The sequence below is a fragment of the Falco rusticolus genome, chromosome 7 (genome assembly GCF_015220075.1).
Source record: "Falco rusticolus isolate bFalRus1 chromosome 7, bFalRus1.pri, whole genome shotgun sequence".
Classification (NCBI taxonomy): Eukaryota; Metazoa; Chordata; class Aves; order Falconiformes; family Falconidae; genus Falco; species Falco rusticolus.
The window spans coordinates 19,968,331-19,985,955 of record NC_051193.1 but is presented as its reverse complement, the minus strand read 5'-3'; the positions used below and the strand labels follow the sequence as shown (position 1 = coordinate 19,985,955).

Here is a 17,625-nt window from a genome sequence, read left to right as displayed (position 1 = left end):
GCCCCACTCGGGATCTGGCTGCTGCGGCAGACCAGGGGAGATGGCAGCAGAAGTCCTGCAAAGGACCAGGATGACAAGACCTGTCTGGGCAGGGACTTGTCCCCTCGGTTTACCTGGGCTAGCCGTAGCGGGTCTGCGGGGATGGTGCAGTTCCGCTGTGCTGCAGGTGTGGGCTGTCCCCTCCCTGTCACGCACCCCTCGTGCAGCCGCGCCGGCCACCGAATGGCCCCACCGGGATTTGCAGACCCAGCGACGCGGCTCCCGCCGCAGCCCTGCCGCTGCCAGCAGCCTGGGGGAGGCGGAGGGGCGCAGACCCGAGCGGCTGCGCATCGCCCCGGCGCGCCCCGGGGGTGCGCGACACCGGCCCGGCAGCAGCGACCCCAGGAGGGGCGGGGGCGGGGCGGGGGCGGGGCCGGGGCGCGTCCCGCCTCGGGGGGGCGGGGCGGCGCGGTGCCGCCTGGGGAAGATGGCGGCGGCCGCGGAGGCGGCGGCGCGGCGGGTGTGGCGGCAGGAGCAGGAGCTGCGCTGGCTGACGGCGGAGGTCGGCCGGCTGAAGGAGCAGGGGGCGCTGAGCAGCCCCGGGGGCGGCAGCCCCGAGCTGCAGCGGCTGCGGGCCGAGAACGAGAAGCTGCGCTACCGCCTCCTGCACCTGCGCCGCAGCCTGGCGGCCGAGCTGGGCCGGGCGGCGCCGGCGGAGTCCCCGGCTGGCGGGCAGGTAGCGCCCGGGGCGGGGGCAGCCCTCCCCGGGGGGGGGGGACGCGGGGCCGGCCCTCCCTGGGGTGGGGTGGGGACACAGGGGGCCGGCCCTCCGCGGGGTGGGGGTGGGGGGGACACGGGGGTCCGGCCCTCCCCGGGGGGGGTTGGGGGGACACGGGGGTCCGGCCCTCCCCGGGGGGGGTTGGGGGGACACGGGGGGCCGGCCCTCCGCGGGGTGGGGGGGACACACGGTTCCTGTCCAGCCCAGTGCCGGGTGCTGGGAGGAGGCCGGGGCGCAGGGCTGCGCTCCATGCGGTCCCTGATTGCAGAAAGTCTCCAGCGCGAGTCTGGCGGTGGCGGTGAATCAGAATAAAGAGGAAAAGGAAGAAGCAAATGAAGCTGTGAACCGACATCGGGATGATGTAAGTAATAACAGGAGGGGGAGCAGTGTTTGGTAGGTGCAGACACAGTGCTGCAGAGTGAGGTACTCTGCTGCGTTCTGAAATCCAGAGTTTCGAAAGAAGGCTCGCGATAGCACACGTACAGAAAAATCATCGTGTAAGAGCTTCATCTTGCATGTAATTAGTCGGGCAACTTCTGCATTCCTAGATCTCTACTTTCTATGCAACGAACGGATCGCCCCGTTGTGAGGCACGGGTCAGGATGCAGCGGCCCCCAGAGAGCCGCGGTTTGGGCGCAGTTGGGCAGGGTGCGCAGCGGCTGGACGCGCGTACTGGCAGCGCTGGCTCCTGCGATAGGGCTCAGTAACGCGCCGTGCACTGAACTGATGGAACGTCCCACCAGCGCTTGTATCTGGGTGTGATGCGTTGGGTGGACTGACTGCAGCGGGGCTTGCTGGAGCGATTCAAACCTCCAGAATGTCAGCTAAGCGCAAATTCTGGGGCAGGGGTACGGGAAGAGGCTTTCCAAGGTCGGACTAACAAAGGCGTTCAGGCCTGGCTTGATGAAGGTTGGAAGACTGGAAAGCCGCTATGGGATAGTCAGCAAGTTAGATGGGACTGTCCTGTGCATAATTATTTACAAATGCTTTGCCACGTATTAGTGTAAATCCTTGTACAGTGAAATCTGGTCTTGGTTGGAACGTCTGGGGATGCACGAACACTTGCACACTGTGACTGCTTTTATCGTCTTTCTCGTACAAATACGTGTGTGTGTGGTGTCATTTGTTACAGCTGCAGTGTGGGCCAAGCTTCATAGAAGACAGACTGAAGCTTTACGAGGCTCTGAAAAAAGAGCATGATGCTTTGCTGGCTTACAGAGCGGCCAGCCAGAGCAAACCCATCAAAGTTACTCTGACGGATGGAAAGATGGCTGAAGGGGAATCTTGGAAAACCACGCCGTATCAGTTAGCTGTGGGAATTAGGTAACGTGCAGGCTCAAGGAGTTGTACTTAGTTAGTTACAGATTCATCACTGCAAGAGTACATTCCTCTCTTACCTTGTACGTAAAATACATACATCACGGTGAGTGGGTGGTGATTCTCAAGCTGGTTTATTTAGAAAGCATTGAAATTTCAGCTTAATGCAGAAGGAACAGCTGGGTGAGGTTACTGCTCTGAGTCGCGCTGGAGGTTCTGCGCTGGGGCATAATGGTTGCTTCCGATTAATAAACACAGCAATCAGTGAGGCTGCTGGGAATTCCTAGAGACATCCGAAGTTCTGTGAGTTACCAGGTAACAGCAGAAAGTGTTGATAAAAGCAGATGCTCAGTGCTGAAAACAGTTGAATGAAACTTTTGAGACCTTAAGGGTCTGTACCTTAAAAGTAGAAAAGTGTTGAGGATGACCGCAGAAAGAAAAGTTAAAGGTCTTTAGGTGCTATGACATGTGGGTGGGGCCTCACAGAGTTTAGGAGCCTAAATATTTTGGTCTCTTGTCACCGTTTGTGTGTTTCAGTCAAGTGTTGGCTTCAAACACGGTCATTGCCAAAGTGAACGGTGAACTGTGGGACCTGGATCGTCCGCTGGAGGGAGATTGTACTCTGGAGCTGCTTATGTTTGATAATGAAGAAGCCAGAGCTGTGAGTAAACACTCACTGGTTTCTGCTTGATTAAAGGAACTAATGATGTGAAACTGATTGCAGCATTATGCTTTTAAAATCTTGAATTTAAAAAAAAAAATTTAAAAAAATCCCTGAAACTATTCAAGTAAATGTATTTGTCATGGTTCAACAAAGATACTAAGTTCCTATGATACAGAGGTGAATACAGTCTTGGTGTTCTTCCCGTCTCTTTTACATAAACCAGTTATTTATCACAGAAGATTGTACAGAATGTCCTGATTCATGTGCGATCTTGAAGTAGTTTGATGTCATCTAAGACGTGTTCTGTGGTTGGACTCTGTTTGAAGGTCAGGCACTGAAAGCAATAGTGAGGCTGGCTTACGCTTTCCTAAAAATTGGCCAATATCACATTTGAGTCACAAGTAACATCTACAACTCCTTGTACTGGCACTGTGTGTTAGAAACCTAAGTAGGCGTATCTTAGCCAATTAAACTATGAATATATTTAGTGACATACTCAGGATAATGGGATTCAGTTGTGAGCCTATGTTTAACTTTATGCACTAGAACTAGACTTCATTTTGTCAAAGAATTATTCGGGTGATTGAGCTTGTTTGAGGCATTTCAGGAGCCTGTAACGGCTTCACCCTGTAGCAGTGGCTATGAAGTGCTCCGATTTAATAGGGACTTACAACATAAGACTGGTATTGATGTGCTGGGCTGTTGATTAACAGGACTGTAAAGCACATTACCTGAGATGTCAGAGAGGGGAGTCAATGTACTGTATGTGAGCAATGGTAACTTGGCTGGCTGCATCGCTTTGGGTGCGGTTAGTACTGCACAGACCTTTAACTGACGGGAAACTAACTTGTAAATGAACAAGGTACAATAGGACTAAGGTGATGAAATCATGCAGAGGTATAATCACCTTTCAGACTGAAATACCACAGGGCTTTGTTGCTGTATCTGCCATTATAGTAAACATTTAGCGTACTTCAGAATAAGAACAGAAAATTGTTACACCTCTCACAGAATTTAAGGAACAATTCCAGTGTATTTCCCATCTGCAGATACACCTCTTTTAGTTTTTCTTTTTAGTTACACAATGCCAATGCCCTGTGACTTGCTCATCTCTTTATTTGCAGGTTTATTGGCATTCAAGTGCTCATATTCTTGGAGAGGCCATGGAAGGTTGTTTTGGGGGCTGCTTATGCTATGGACCACCAATTGAGAACGGATTTTATTACGACATGTACATTGAAGATCGGTAAAATTTCAGCACTTCAATACTCTTACTGAATCTCAGTACTAGAATTATTTTTGTTCAGTCATGTTTCTGCATGTTAAAAGGAAAGTCGTATATCCAGTATGGTTTAAAACGGAGAGGTTAGTCTTCTGTGTATACGTAATACGTGTGTCTATTTAAATTCATGAGCAGTGTTGAGACACCTGCTCCGTAAGACTTGTGGCTGTTTAATGGTCTGTGAAAAAACGTGTAGTGTTGGGGTAAAACTCGCTGAAGTTCCTGGGAGATGTAGGCGACTGTTTCCTTGAAGAATCATGGGAGTTTGGTTTCAGAGTGCCATAGTCACTTGTAGAAATGGCACGTATGCATGTCAGTCCTATAGGTGTTTACTACTTCTCTAATCCTTGTGCACAGCCTTACAATTCTGTTTTTCCCTTGTTTATCTTTCTGTAGTCAGGGCGAATACTGAATCTGCATCAGCTGATAAACTACCTCTTGCAGCTGGGTTGAGCCTTTTTTTTTTTTTCCTTCCTTTTTTCTTAAATCATACATACTTTTGAGCTACAGATCTTCCAGACATTTAAATGTTTCTGGAAGACTGTTCTAGGAATGAGTGCAGTGGATTTATTCAGGGTGACACAGTCTGTGTTTCTGAGTATAGTGTCTGAAAGTACAGCTGACTCGAAGAAAGGACTGTGACCAATCACAAGAACGCAGTCCATGTTTTTCAGATTAGACCACTAGAAAGCGGTCACTTCAAAAATGGGAGTAATAAAATAATAAATTTGTATTCCTTTTGCCTGTGTCTTTTTGTTTAGAGGTGTATCTAGTAATGAATTCCCACTACTGGAAAACCGCTGTAAAAATATCATAAAAGAGAAGCAGGCTTTTGAAAGGCTGGAAGTCAAAAAGGAGATCCTGTTAGAGATGTTTAAGGTAAATCTTAGGAGTAGCTGTGATTCTGGTACCATGATTTTTGAAATGTAACTTACAAAATATTGCATGTCACTGACTCATCAGAATAGTATCCGTGTAATAAAACAAAGAAAAAGAATAGCATCTTTTCCCCCTCTCCATATCCCTCTCAAGTGTTCAGGATGTTTTCAGGCAGGAATAAAAGCAATTTTTTACTACACAAGAACACCTCAAGCTCAATGAGACGCCATAGAAATTCGCATACAAAATGCATACTTTCATTCTGGCTCACCTGAGAGACAAGCCAAAAAAGACTTTTGTCCTCCATTACTCTTTTTTTACACAGTGTGTATTACCAGCCTCAGTGTTGTATGTTTGAATTGCCTCTCAAAAATGCTTTGAGGTGTTTGGGTGATAATCACTATGCTTAACACAACCCCAAAGAAATTAAGATATTTTTGTCTCTTTGCCCTCTTGTTTTATAACTCTTCTGAAAGAATGTTGAACTTTTACATACATATATGTGATCATGTGATTTTTTTTTAGTTGTGTGTCTTTTACTGATGCATTTGCATTATTAATACATAATTTTAAAATACAATTGCATTAGCCATTTTATTGATATTTCTGACTTTTCATGTTCCCCCACACACAGTATAACAAGTTTAAGTGTCGTATCCTTAATGAGAAGGTGAACACACCAACTACCACAATATACAGGTAAAGAAAAATAAGGTAACAGGTATTATGAAATTCTACAGTTAGGTATATTACATTCAAACTGAGAGGAAAAGAAACTCCCCCCCCAGTTTCTGAATACTTGTGTGATTGGAACTTGATTTTGCAGTTAATATTGCTACTTATGTTAAGTCTGATCTTTTCTTTCTCTGCTGGGGCAGCTTAGGTCTCAGTTTGTGGACAAATGGCAAATCCACTTTTCACTCCTTCCTTCAAGTTTCAATAAACAGAGTAAAATAAGTTACTGCCCGTGACATTGAATGTTGGATAATGGGTAAAGCTAACTCTGAGCTCACTGTGGGGTGAGGAACATGTTTGTTCAGTTGCCAGAGATAAAACCAGTTAGTTGGAAGATGGCAAAACCTTTTTTTTTTTCCTGTTTGATGTGCATAGTTTGAAGTTTCCTGGTCAACTTTAACAAAGTTTACATATGCAACTATATGTATTGCTGAGTGTGTTACGATGCTCTTATAAAGGAGCAAGTGTGCTATTTACTGGGTGAATATTCTGCTTCAGGTAGAAGGCACAATTATTTATAAGATTGCACTGAATTTGCCAAGTGTTGCATTTGGATACTTACTAGTGTGTTTGAACATGTTGAGCGTTAACGTGTATACCATTACTGAGTGTATTTAGAATGTTGTTGTGAAATAAATGCTTTTTTCTTTTGGTGTATAGATGTGGCCCACTGATTGATCTCTGCAGGGGTCCACATGTGAGACACACTGGAAAAATCAAGGCCCTTAAAATATTTAAGGTCAGTTTAAATGAACTGTGTGTTAAAACTTAACTAAGCTGCGGGTCAGTTGATTTATTTATGCATTTATTTGTCCTTAAGTGATTATGCTAGGGTCCTTTGTATTGTTTTCTTTGCTTACTTGAAAACAGTCCTTCATTTCTTTCCCAGCTCCCATTGTGCAAGTAGAACTACAGACTCTCATCATTCATCTACTTCCAAGGTTTACTGACCCTTGACCATCACAATAGTACTTCAGTGAAAGTGAACAGCATCTCTTTATCAGAGTACGAGTGCAGTAACATGCATGCTTAAGCTGTAATGAAGAGCACTGCAAAAATACTCAGGCTGGTAGTCACTAGATTAGCTGTGGAACTGATTATTCCGTGCACAGTAGAGAAGCGTGCTGCCTAAGCTTTTATGTGGCAGTAGTGTGCTAGGGTCTCCAGCCAGCACTGCACTCTGTAGTACAGATGTCCTAGCTGAAGCCTGCTAGCTGTCACATCTGGGGGGGGAGGGGGGGGGTGCACTTGGTTCTGCAGCAAATGAACATCCAGGATACTCACTGGGTCAGAAAATAGTAATACCTTGTAAGATGGTATCTCTCACGTACAGGAGGTAAAGTGGACCCTGGTAGGTCTTCAGGTGCTGCTGTTGAAAAATGGCATTGCTCACAGGAAAGCCAGAGACAGCGTTTGCAGATGACTCTGGTTATGCAGTTGCTAATTTTGGTAAGCTTATTAGCCTGACCTTACTGGCACATTCATCATAGTTGCTTTAGCTGGCTTTGAGGCTGAAGTTTATGGAACTCTTGAGTTCCAGGGATTAGGTGTTACAGGGTCAAAACAGCTAGGATTGCACTGTGAGAGTGAGTGAGTTCCGCTTCGGCTTCCGTGTTTCACTGCTGCATTATGTTTTGAACATAAGAGCTGCTTTTTTTGAAGGTATAATGTAAGATGATAAAACATGCCGTGATGTGAGTTAAAACAAGGTGCCTAAGTAGAATAAAAGTATGGCTTGACGAGTCACTTCTGATTGTCTTCTGCATTGGTATGCTGACTAAAAGGCAGTGCAAGTATTGTGTTATTAGAAACAAATGCTGGGTGACTGCATAGAATTATTTTCCCAAGGAAAAAAATCATAACATTTGAATGCATTAGTGTTTATTCCTCCTTTCCCTGAGAATATATAGTATTATCTTAAAGTATGGGTTTTTTACATCAGAACTCCTCTACGTATTGGGAAGGAAAAACTGACATGGAAACTCTGCAGAGAATATATGGAATATCTTTTCCTGATAACAAAATGATGAAGGAATGGGAAAAATTCCAGGAAGAAGCCAGAAACCGGGACCATAGGAAAATTGGAAAGGTACACTATTTCATGGTCTACTTCTCTTTTATGCATCTGAAGTAGAACTAATTCTCCTTCATGGTTTGGGGTTCTTTTTCCATTTTTTTAACTGAATGGGAGCCTGTTCTATGAACTTCTTTGTGTCAGTTACATTTTAAGATTCTAATTTTACAAACTCAACTTGTCACTTGGATACAAATGTTAGGAGGAAGTAATGAGGCTGTCCCTCTGTTCAGGGAAGAATATCTTAAACCTTTTAATGTTGTCTTTTCAGAAACTACCTAAAACACTGTATCTTTCATAGAAGAGAGAAATTACTTGAGACTGTATAAATAATATGGTTTGGTCATTTTTTATAGGCATAAATAATATAGTAGTTAGGTGTATGTACATGTGGTACTTCAGCAGTTGTGAATATTGTTCATATATTTCTTGACCAGATTTAAATGACGAGATGTAACCCTAAATTGAGTGTAAATCAGAAGACACTGGATTGACGCAGACAAGGACTGTGACCCAATATTGATCACGTTGGCATGCGGTCCCCTAATTGTGTCACCTTTGCTATAGTTTTGTAGAGAAGGTGGAGATACAGGGAGGGTATTTGAGGGAAGGTAAGAAGCTTTGTGGATATTTAAAGGTACCATGGGTAGTGCAGGTGAAAGCAGGGAGACATTTGTTTGAAAAACTTGTGTAACTGAAGGTCAGCATTGTTGGCCAAGAGGACGCAGGCATGAACCTCTCTGCTTACTGGCAGACATGAAAGAAGAGACTGTGAAGGGCCTTCATAAGAAAAGATAATGACTGAGGGTGACTCAGAGGAGGAAGATGCCGATGAGGAATTTATAGAAAACAGTGACAAAGGGAAGAAGTAGAAAAATTATCTTCACAGAAGTGCTCATGCTTATTTCTGTTAACTCATTAAGACTTGAATATTTGTATAGTATTTGTTTGATTACTTACATGACTTTTCAAAAAACCAAATTATCTAGTATCGATCAAACAACTTGCCTAGCGTTTATGCGTCTAATATCTGTGATACGGAAGAGGCTAAAGTTCTCCAAAGATGTGTCAGAGCCACACCGCTGAGCTTCTGTTTTTCAGACAGAATTCCAAAAAAGAATGACTGGCTCACAAGCTTCAGCCATCAACCCTCAGATGTGATGGGTTAATTGCTTTGGTTGCTAAAGGTTAGATTGGTTAAGGTTTCAGGATTTTGAGGAAGTGTGTATTTATGTAGTCACAGAGTCAAGTGGAATTTCTGTGTTAATACAAACTTGTAAGAGTAAGAACTACAGATGAATTAACTACTGTTGCTGAGGACTTGTAGGCTTCTGGAAATCATCTTGTTGCTGTAATAATTTGGTTTTGTGAGCAGATGTCAACACGTGTGAAGTAGTCATGTTCTGCAGTTCCATCTGCACTGGTGTTACAGCATTCTGTTTTTAATTTATCTAGGAGCAAGAACTCTTCTTCTTTCATGATTTGAGTCCTGGAAGCTGTTTTTTCCTCCCTAGAGGTGCCTTTCTTTATAACACACTCATGGATTTCATACGAGTGAGTATAGATACTAATGTAACTCCTAACAACCTTAATATCCATCATTGATCTTAAGTGATAGGTCATTCACAGCACTGAGCTATCCACAGAAAGAGATGCATCTATGTATGTAAACACATACCAGATTTTCACTATGGTTATACAGATCTACCCTCTTTGATAACAGGGCAGAGTAAAGCATTGACCTGTGCTTTTTCCCATTGTGCAAAACCCACATGTGCAGCAGTCCTTTAGTCTCCCAGTAAATCACCATCATAAGAACACAAGCTTTTGCTTGTCAAAAGCTCTGTCACCTTTTAAATGTTGATTTTTGTTTTATAGGAGGAATATCACAGACGTAATTTTACTGAAGTTGTATCTCCAAACATCTTCAACAGTAAACTCTGGGAAGCTTCAGGACACTGGCAGCACTACAGTGAAAATATGTTCTCTTTCGAGATCGAGAAGGAAACCTTTGCTCTGAAACCGATGAATTGTCCAGGACATTGGTGGGTAGTCTCACCTGAAAAACTTCTTATTTTGCTATATTTACCCTTTGTGGGGCTGAGAGGAAATAAATGAAGTGTTAATACATGTTATCATGTATGTTTACAATAGACTACTAAGCAACTAGTGTGTCCAGAGAGCTTCCCTGACACTGTCCCAAAGCCAACCAAATGCAGTTCTTACAGGATGATCTTTCAGTGAGCCTGCACTAAGTGAGCTAGGTTTGTGCATGCTAATACTATTCTGTACCAAGAGTAAATACAAATTATGTTGGCTAGAGATTGGCATCAGATGTGATGTTCCAAAAGAAGGTCCAGATGAGCCAGTCTTAATTGTTAACTGTCAGTGTTTCTTCTAAGTGGTCTTCAGCAATGTGTTCTGATTGCTGCTGCACTTATTCTGTTTGCCTGCCTTTTAGTATGCAGACAACCTGAATGAATAAATACTTTAAAATTTGGTTACTGTCTGTATTGATCTTGTTTTAGTTTCTGTGTTGTCTTAAATTTTCTGTAAGAAGGATAAAAGGAACGTTCTTTCATGTTCCTTCTAGCTTGATGTTTGCCCATCGTCCACGATCCTGGAGGGAAATGCCTCTTAGACTTGCAGATTTTGGAGTCCTTCACCGAAATGAACTCTCTGGGACTTTAAGTGGTTTGACTCGTGTAAGGCGCTTCCAACAAGATGATGCTCACATCTTTTGCACAATAGAACAGGTAAAACAAACAAGCACACCCACCCCAAAACAACAACAAAAAAATGCCAAAAAATTAAAAAAACCCACCTTCCCCACACCCTCCTCCCACCAGTCAACCAAAAAAGGGCCCTTTCCCAGTGCAAATCAACATCAAACAAGAAAAAAATCCCCCAAATGTTTCCACTCTAGCTTCTTCTATTGCATTGCTTTGTAGCATAATGCTGCTTTTGATGGGGATTTTTGATAGGTTTAGGTACTTCCTTCTTACTCATCTGATATTGCTTATTTCTTAACCTGCAATATTGCTGAAGTCAATAGGCTGTGGAACTTAGCGTCTCTGATACAAGTACCTCAGCTAGCAATGCCATAATTTGTATTACTACTTCCTCTCTTTGAAATTGATGTGTCTCTTATACCAAAAGAAGAAAACAATCTTACTTGAGGGACATTATTGATTGTGCATTATGTAATATTACCTGTATAGTTTTTCCCTTTAGAAAAATACATTGGGCAACTAAATCCCAAAGATAAAATCTTTTGCATTTCCCCCTGCAAAGAAAAAAGTTGTTGACCCCATTTTTTTTTCCATAGTAATGCTGAATTAACACTTCTACTTTGTCAGTCATGCCACAGATTTTAGGGGAGGTGTATGAATAAACTGATGTACTCTTGTCAATTCTGACTCATGCAATTTGGCTCCAGAAGCCCAGGCTTAACAAGAACATTACTCTTCCCTCCATGCTTTGAAGCCAAAACACCTCAGTTCTCTTTTCACCCGCTATGTAGATTTGGCTTTGGAGGATGTAATTTTCATGTGATTTTTTTTTTTTTTGCTTGTTTTTATTTAATGGACTCGTTCTGGTTATGATGAATTCAGTAATTGATGATGAATTACATTTTTAGGTAAGGAAATTTTAACTAACATATTTTGTTTAAGATTGAAGAAGAAATGAAGGGCTGTCTTGATTTCTTGAAGTCAGTGTATGCTGTCTTTGGTTTTACCTTTCAACTACATCTTTCTACAAGACCAGAAAATTACCTAGGAGAGTTAGAGGTCTGGGATCATGCAGAAAAGGTAATCCATTTAAAAGCAAACAAACAAACAAAACCCTTAATACTTGTATTTGCAGAGGTGCATATTTAATCAAGTTCTTTCATGTTGAATAGTGAAACTGCTTAAATCAGATGCTAAATGTTGTCCTTAATGGAAATGTTTGTTGGAAAATGTCACAATAAATGTGAAGTTTCTATATAAACCAAGAACTTTCTGATTCTTACTTAGCTCCTTATCTTGAACTGATTTGATTTTTATTAATCTTTTTTTCTGATGAATCACCACATTTGTACAAGGAACTACTCTTATTTCAAGATTTATTATAAATGACTAAATGGTTGAATAGTAGGAGTCAAGCTGTCTCTTGACTCCATTTGTATTTCAAAGAGAAATGCTTTAACTTACAGTAATGAAAGGCCCTGCTATACCTTTGTTTAATTATTCTCTCATTTTTATGATTAGCAACTTGAAAACAGCTTGAATGACTTTGGAGAGCAGTGGAATTTGAATCCAGGAGATGGAGCGTTTTATGGCCCTAAGGTTAGTGAATCAGCATTTTCATACAACTTTGGAATGGATGAGCACATAGACATTATGGAGGCAAACTATATTTAGTAACTGTTATTTTGCTTCACAGATTGATATTAAAATTAAAGATGCTATTGGCAGGTACCATCAGTGTGCTACTATCCAACTTGACTTCCAGCTACCCATTCGATTTAATCTTACATATGTTGGGTGAGTGGCTAAGCTAAATACCTTCCCCTTTAAATTAAATACTTTTTTAAAAATGATTGCTTTTTTATCTATAATTCCCATTAAACTGAGATGTATTAATGCTCTTTTGCTCACTTAACAAACAATTAGCCTGTATGTCAGGAGCCTGGTTAGGAGGGGGAACATCCCTGGTGGGCAGAGGCCTGAGTCATGAACTTGAAGATACTTCTTCAGTGTAATGATAGGTTACTTTAATTGGAAGTGCTGCTGATTGCAGGAAAATTTCATCATCTATCTCGCCTGCCAGTTCTGAAAACAACTGGTCATATATAATGCTAAAGAAAACTCAATTTTCACTTAGCGTAGTCACTGTGTCTCCTTTGAAGACGTTGCATACAAATTCAGACGTGGCTTAAGAAGCTAGCATGTTTGTAGCAAGTACTTCACATCCTTTTTCTCAGATGAAGTTAGTGAACTTTGAACATAAACCAAACGCGAACAGTTTTTAGTGAAAATCTCATTTTGGCTTCCAGCTAGCAAGAGGGATATTTATCCACTGAGTGAATTGGTCTTGTTCTATGGTAGATGTCATAGATATCTTTGGCAGGTGATAATACTGTTACGAGCAGCAGCTGGCTTATTTTTAAATCACAGGATTATAATTTAAGAAAAGAAATTAACAGTAAGGGCAGGTAAGGTCCTGTGCAACAAAATAAAAGCAAGACATAGCAGAAAAGAGAGCAAGGAAGAACACAGAATAGTAAGATGCACAGAAGTGAAGCAGAGTCAGTTGAGTATTGTTTCAAACTGAGGCGTTTGTCCCTGTGCCACTAGCTACAGGCATTATTATTTTAAGTCACTCTGATAATTCAGTATTCTTTTAAAAGCCCAGTTTACTTCTATTTTCAATAAATCAGTAGGTTTTGCCCACGTATAAATAACTGAATTTTGTATTTCCGTGAAAAGTAGAATCAAAAATATAAGTAGGATTATCTGTGTGTAAGCTAAGAGAATTTTCTTTTTCTTTTCTTTTTTTTTTTTTTTTAATTTTACTTACCCTTTTTCAGTAAGGATGGCGATGATAAGAAAAGGCCAGTGATTATTCACAGGGCTATCTTGGGATCTGTGGAGAGAATGATAGCTATTCTAGCAGAAAATTACGGAGGAAAATGGTATGTGGCAAACGTAGTTCTAAGAAATGTTGATAACAGACAATGCATATTCTCCCTAATGTCCCTTATAATGCAAAATAATATCCCTAGAATTTGCTCAAAATTAGTAGGTAAGACTACAAGAAAAGAAATCTGATTTTATGGTCTCAATTGTATGATATTCTTTTATTAATAGTTCATTATTAGAAATTAAATTTAATGAGATTGCAGGGGAAATTATAGCAGAAATAATATAGCAGAAATAAGAGTTGTAATTGAATGTATATGTGCTGCATTATTGGGTTTTTTCTTAAAAATCATGCTTTTTATATTGGGAAGATGTTAGACATATCTAGAGCAATTATTTATAAAGACATAAAGTAGCCCTAATGTGACTTTTTTTTTTTCTTTTCACTTGTAAAATACATTGTTTCATCTCAAATAAGTGCTGAAGATATTTCTTCATTAATGTATTTAAAGTATTAAGGAAGAGTTAATTCTTACCTTCAGCCACTGTCCGTCTTGCACGATAATATATTATAAATAAAGGTGAAAATTATGTGGAAAAAATAAAATTCTGTTTAAAATTGTGTAGTCAGAAAGTGAACAAAAGATCAAAGCTCTGTGTATGTGATTTTACTGGAATCAATGTTTGCTATTTTATGTGAATATAAAATACTACCCAACATCTTTAGCTAACAAATATTTTTATGAAGTAAAGAAACTTATTGAGGAACATGAGTATGGATATGAATGCAAATGTAAAATGCACGTTTATTTCATGTTTTTCTCGTCCTGCTTGCCAGGCCGTTCTGGCTGTCTCCACGGCAGGTCATGGTTGTGCCTGTGGGACCTACTTGTGAGGAGTATGCCCAGCAGGTGAGAGCAGAGCCTTCCTTTTTATAGTAGCAAGCAATTTTAACAGCTCCTGAAGGAAGTACTTGTCCTAGAACAAAGGATGAATGCTTTAATAATTTTAGAGACATACCTGGGGTGGAGAAGTAAATTTTTCTGTGTAGTCTAAAATTTCTATAAGCCTGAGAAAGGGATATGTAACTAAGTGTTTTAGGTTCTGTTATGTACATACTTCACTAATTATTAAAGGAAAAATCGTCCTGGATGACAAACCTTATATAATAATGTTTCATTACAGAATTACCTGCTTAAAGTAGGGGCAGAGCCGGTTCCTTCCATTCCCCAGCATGTATATTCTTGACTACATTACATTTGACCATGGTTGTTTTTACCCCTCTGCCCTGCTTTTCTTTTAATACAAGCATAAAGTGCTTTTGTCCCTTTGCCTCTTTCTCCTTTCTCTGACTGAGGAAACATTTTTGACATTCAGCAGCGTAGCTGTCTGAGGAGATCAGCAAATACTTGATACAGATGTTACCTTATTTTGTCTTCCAGCTGGAGCCCTGCTAGGCCCTTAAGTGTGTGTGTAGCTTTCTTCAAATAACTTCATTGACGTTCCTTAGAATGATTCACAAGAGCAAAATTGTGCATGTACATGAGTTAATTATTGGAAGAGATCAGGGATTACAGCATGTAAAATTTGTTGTTTAATATATACTGTAATATTAAGCAAGAGTGTTTTGGTTTTCTTTTTAGGTTTGCAGAGAATTTTTTGAAGCAGGATTTATGTCAGATGTGGATCTAGATCATAGTTGCACATTAAACAAGAAAATTAGGAATGCACAGCTGGCCCAGTATAACTTTATCTTAGGTAATAGCAGCATCACATTTCTGAATATCATTTAAGTTTTAATGTTGGCATAGAGTTTGTCTAGACCCTAATTTTGTGATGTAGGTAGTCAGTTTAATATTGTGTGTGATATGCCTTGCAGTGGTTGGAGAAAAAGAGAAAGCAAATAACGCTGTCAACGTGCGAACAAGAGACAACAAGGTTCACGGAGAGATTTCGGTATCTTCTGCTATTGAAAAACTCAAGGAACTTAAGAGTTCACATACTCCAAATGCAGAGGAAGAATTCTGATGTTGCAGTCCAGAAAAAAATTTACTAGCTGCCCATGCAAAAATGGTGTTTCTTTCCTTCTGTGCAGCACTGATGCTCATCTGAGAGAATTTTCAGTTAATGGGTATGCAAAATAAGCAATGTAGCAATGTTGGTGCTCCAGAAATAGCATGAGAAGATGGATGCAACAGCCAACTCCTTTGGCAGCCCCACAGGATTCCAATCTGGGAGAGTTGCAGAATGCTTAGTTCTAAAGTCCTACACCTCTGCTAAAATATGTTGGTTTTGCTGTGGAAATAAATTAGAGCTGCACAAAGTCAAGGAACAGGAGGTTGGGAAGGGTACTGGCAGCTGCTGCTGCAATTGCTGAGCTACCTCAGTCACATAGCAGTTGCAGAGCTGATGTGACTTGGAATCCAAAGCTTGGCAGTTTGTAGGTGCATCAGGAGCATTTTGGTTTAGTTTTTTTTCTAATGCCAGATTATGTAAAAAATTTTTGTTTCGTTTGGGGGGTGGAGGATGGGAATAGCTTGATGCTTTTTAAACTTATGCTCACAGGCTACGAATACATTGGTGTCTTTGTTGGAAATCTCAGTGAAACAAGGCACTGACTGAGCTGGTGTGATAACTGGTTGCTGTAAAGGTGACTGCCAAGAATGAAGTTGAATTACTCACCATATCTGTGTGTGGAAAGTGTTTTATTTTTTCCTGTGTCAACTGTTGATTTGGCTTTTTTCTAAAAATTTTGAGAAAAAGCTTCCATGTGTAATTTACTGCTGTATTTGCTTGGGGTACTGAGAATGCCAAAAAAGGTGCAGATGACAATCTTAATTTTAAAACACAGCATGTTGAAATTAAATTGGCCATATTTATCTGACTTAATGCTTACAAATTATTGTAAATTCACTGTTGCAGGCAATTGAATTGGATTATTTTGAGATTAATTTCTACCATGATTTTTTTAATTTTATATGCTGGTTTTTAGTCAAGGCTTAGATAGCATTAAAGATAATTGAGTAACATATAAACTATGCAATTGTAGTTGTGATTTCAGTACCACTGAAATGAAGCAGAAAATACTATTTAGTGCTTAGATGTTACACGAACACAAAGCGAGTGTTTTACTTCTGCCTGACAGTTGTACAGACTTGTGTTGTCAGCCTTTTTTTGTTAGTTTGGTTTTGTGTATGTTTTTACAAACTGATTATCCCCCACTTCTAAAAGAAAAAAACACCCACCAAATAACAAAAAATGGAAGGAACAAGTGCTGGGAAAACCTTCTGTTCCACTTTACAGAATTAACAGGGGTGGTGGTGGGTGATTTTGATTTATATTTATGAATAATGTGTTTTATATATAAAATATATTTTTTATGGACTACAGCCTACATGACGCATGTGTGATGTATTCAGACTGCAGAATTAAAACCTTTGGGCTTTTTTTCAGTGAATTTCAAGGTTTTGCAAATAAAAGACTAACTTTTTAGCATACATCTATCTATGCTGTTGCCACTTAAGTTTCTGAATGACCTGCAGCAATGAGAGAGGTCATTGAGGATATAGATTTAAAAAATAATATAAATTACATTTGTGTACAGGGAGAAATACATAGAGATGGACAGACAGGCAAAGGAAGGACGGAGGTGAGAAAGCGGCGTCCGTGGTCGGTGGCCTGGGGAGGTGGACAACTGCGCGATGAGTGACACTGCAAAAGATTTACCAGAAGCGGCGTTGCGTTCCCTCAGTGCCCGAGCGGAGCTGCTGGCGAGCGGGAAGCGCCAGAGGCCGTCACGGGCTGACCGAACTAGTTTCTCCGTCTGGGCGGCCGGCCGGTGGTGGCGTCGCCTCCCTTCAGGAGTGTCCCCTCCTCATGGGTGTCCCTCACCTCCCTCAGCGTCTCCTTCCTCTTAGGGATCCCCCCTTGTCCTCAGCGGTGTCCTTCCCCTCAGGGGTCATCGTTGTCCCCTTCCCCTCAGGAGTCTCCTTGCTCCCAGCATCCCTTTCCTCTCAGGGGTCCCCCTTTCCCGCAGCGTTCCTTTCCCTCAGGGGTGTCCTTCCCTCAGGGGTCGTCCCCGTCCCTTCCCTCCATGTCCTCAGGTGTGTCCTTCCCCTCTGAGGCCACCTCCTTGTCCTCAGCGTCCCTTCCCCTAAAGGGTGTTCCCTTCCCCTCAGGGGTCCCCCATTTGCCCTCAAGGGTGTCCTTGCCTCAGGGCTCCCCCCATTGCCCTCAGCGTCTCTTCCCCTCAGGCGTTCTGTTCCCGCCTAGGGCTGCGGAGGGGCGGCC

General features: G+C 41.5%; 1 protein-coding gene across 2 annotated transcripts; it reads left to right on the top strand.

Moving 5' to 3' along the window:
- Positions 1–447: 447 nt before the first annotated feature.
- TARS3 (threonyl-tRNA synthetase 3) lies at positions 448–16,021 on the top strand. 2 transcript variants are annotated; one of them, XM_037395140.1, is made up of 19 exons: positions 448–715; positions 1,026–1,118; positions 1,890–2,080; positions 2,612–2,735; positions 3,863–3,984; positions 4,782–4,899; positions 5,534–5,598; positions 6,295–6,373; positions 7,577–7,723; positions 9,164–9,262; positions 9,587–9,753; positions 10,302–10,464; positions 11,383–11,520; positions 11,962–12,039; positions 12,137–12,237; positions 13,284–13,388; positions 14,174–14,246; positions 14,979–15,093; positions 15,215–16,021. In XM_037395140.1, the coding sequence occupies exons 1-19, from the start codon at positions 467–469 to the stop codon at positions 15,361–15,363; spliced, it is 2,376 nt and encodes a 791-aa protein (XP_037251037.1). In that variant the 5' UTR covers positions 448–466; the 3' UTR covers positions 15,364–16,021. The 2 variants fall into 2 exon arrangements, with proteins under 2 accessions (XP_037251037.1, XP_037251039.1); XM_037395142.1 differs by lacking the exon at positions 14,979–15,093.
- The last annotated feature ends 1,604 nt before the right edge of the window (positions 16,022–17,625 follow it).

What these genes read in the sequence shown, in the direction of transcription:
- TARS3 (XM_037395140.1), top strand. Translation starts at nt 467, where the DNA reads ATGGCGGCGGCCGCGGAGGCGGCGGCGCGGCGGGTGTGGCGGCAGGAG. An exon ending in ATAATGAAGAAGCCAGAGCT is followed by an intron (nt 2,736 to 3,862) that starts GTGAGTAAACAC and finishes CTTTATTTGCAG; the next exon opens with GTTTATTGGCATTCAAGTGC. An exon ending in GACATGTACATTGAAGATCG is followed by an intron (nt 3,985 to 4,781) that starts GTAAAATTTCAG and finishes CTTTTTGTTTAG; the next exon opens with AGGTGTATCTAGTAATGAAT.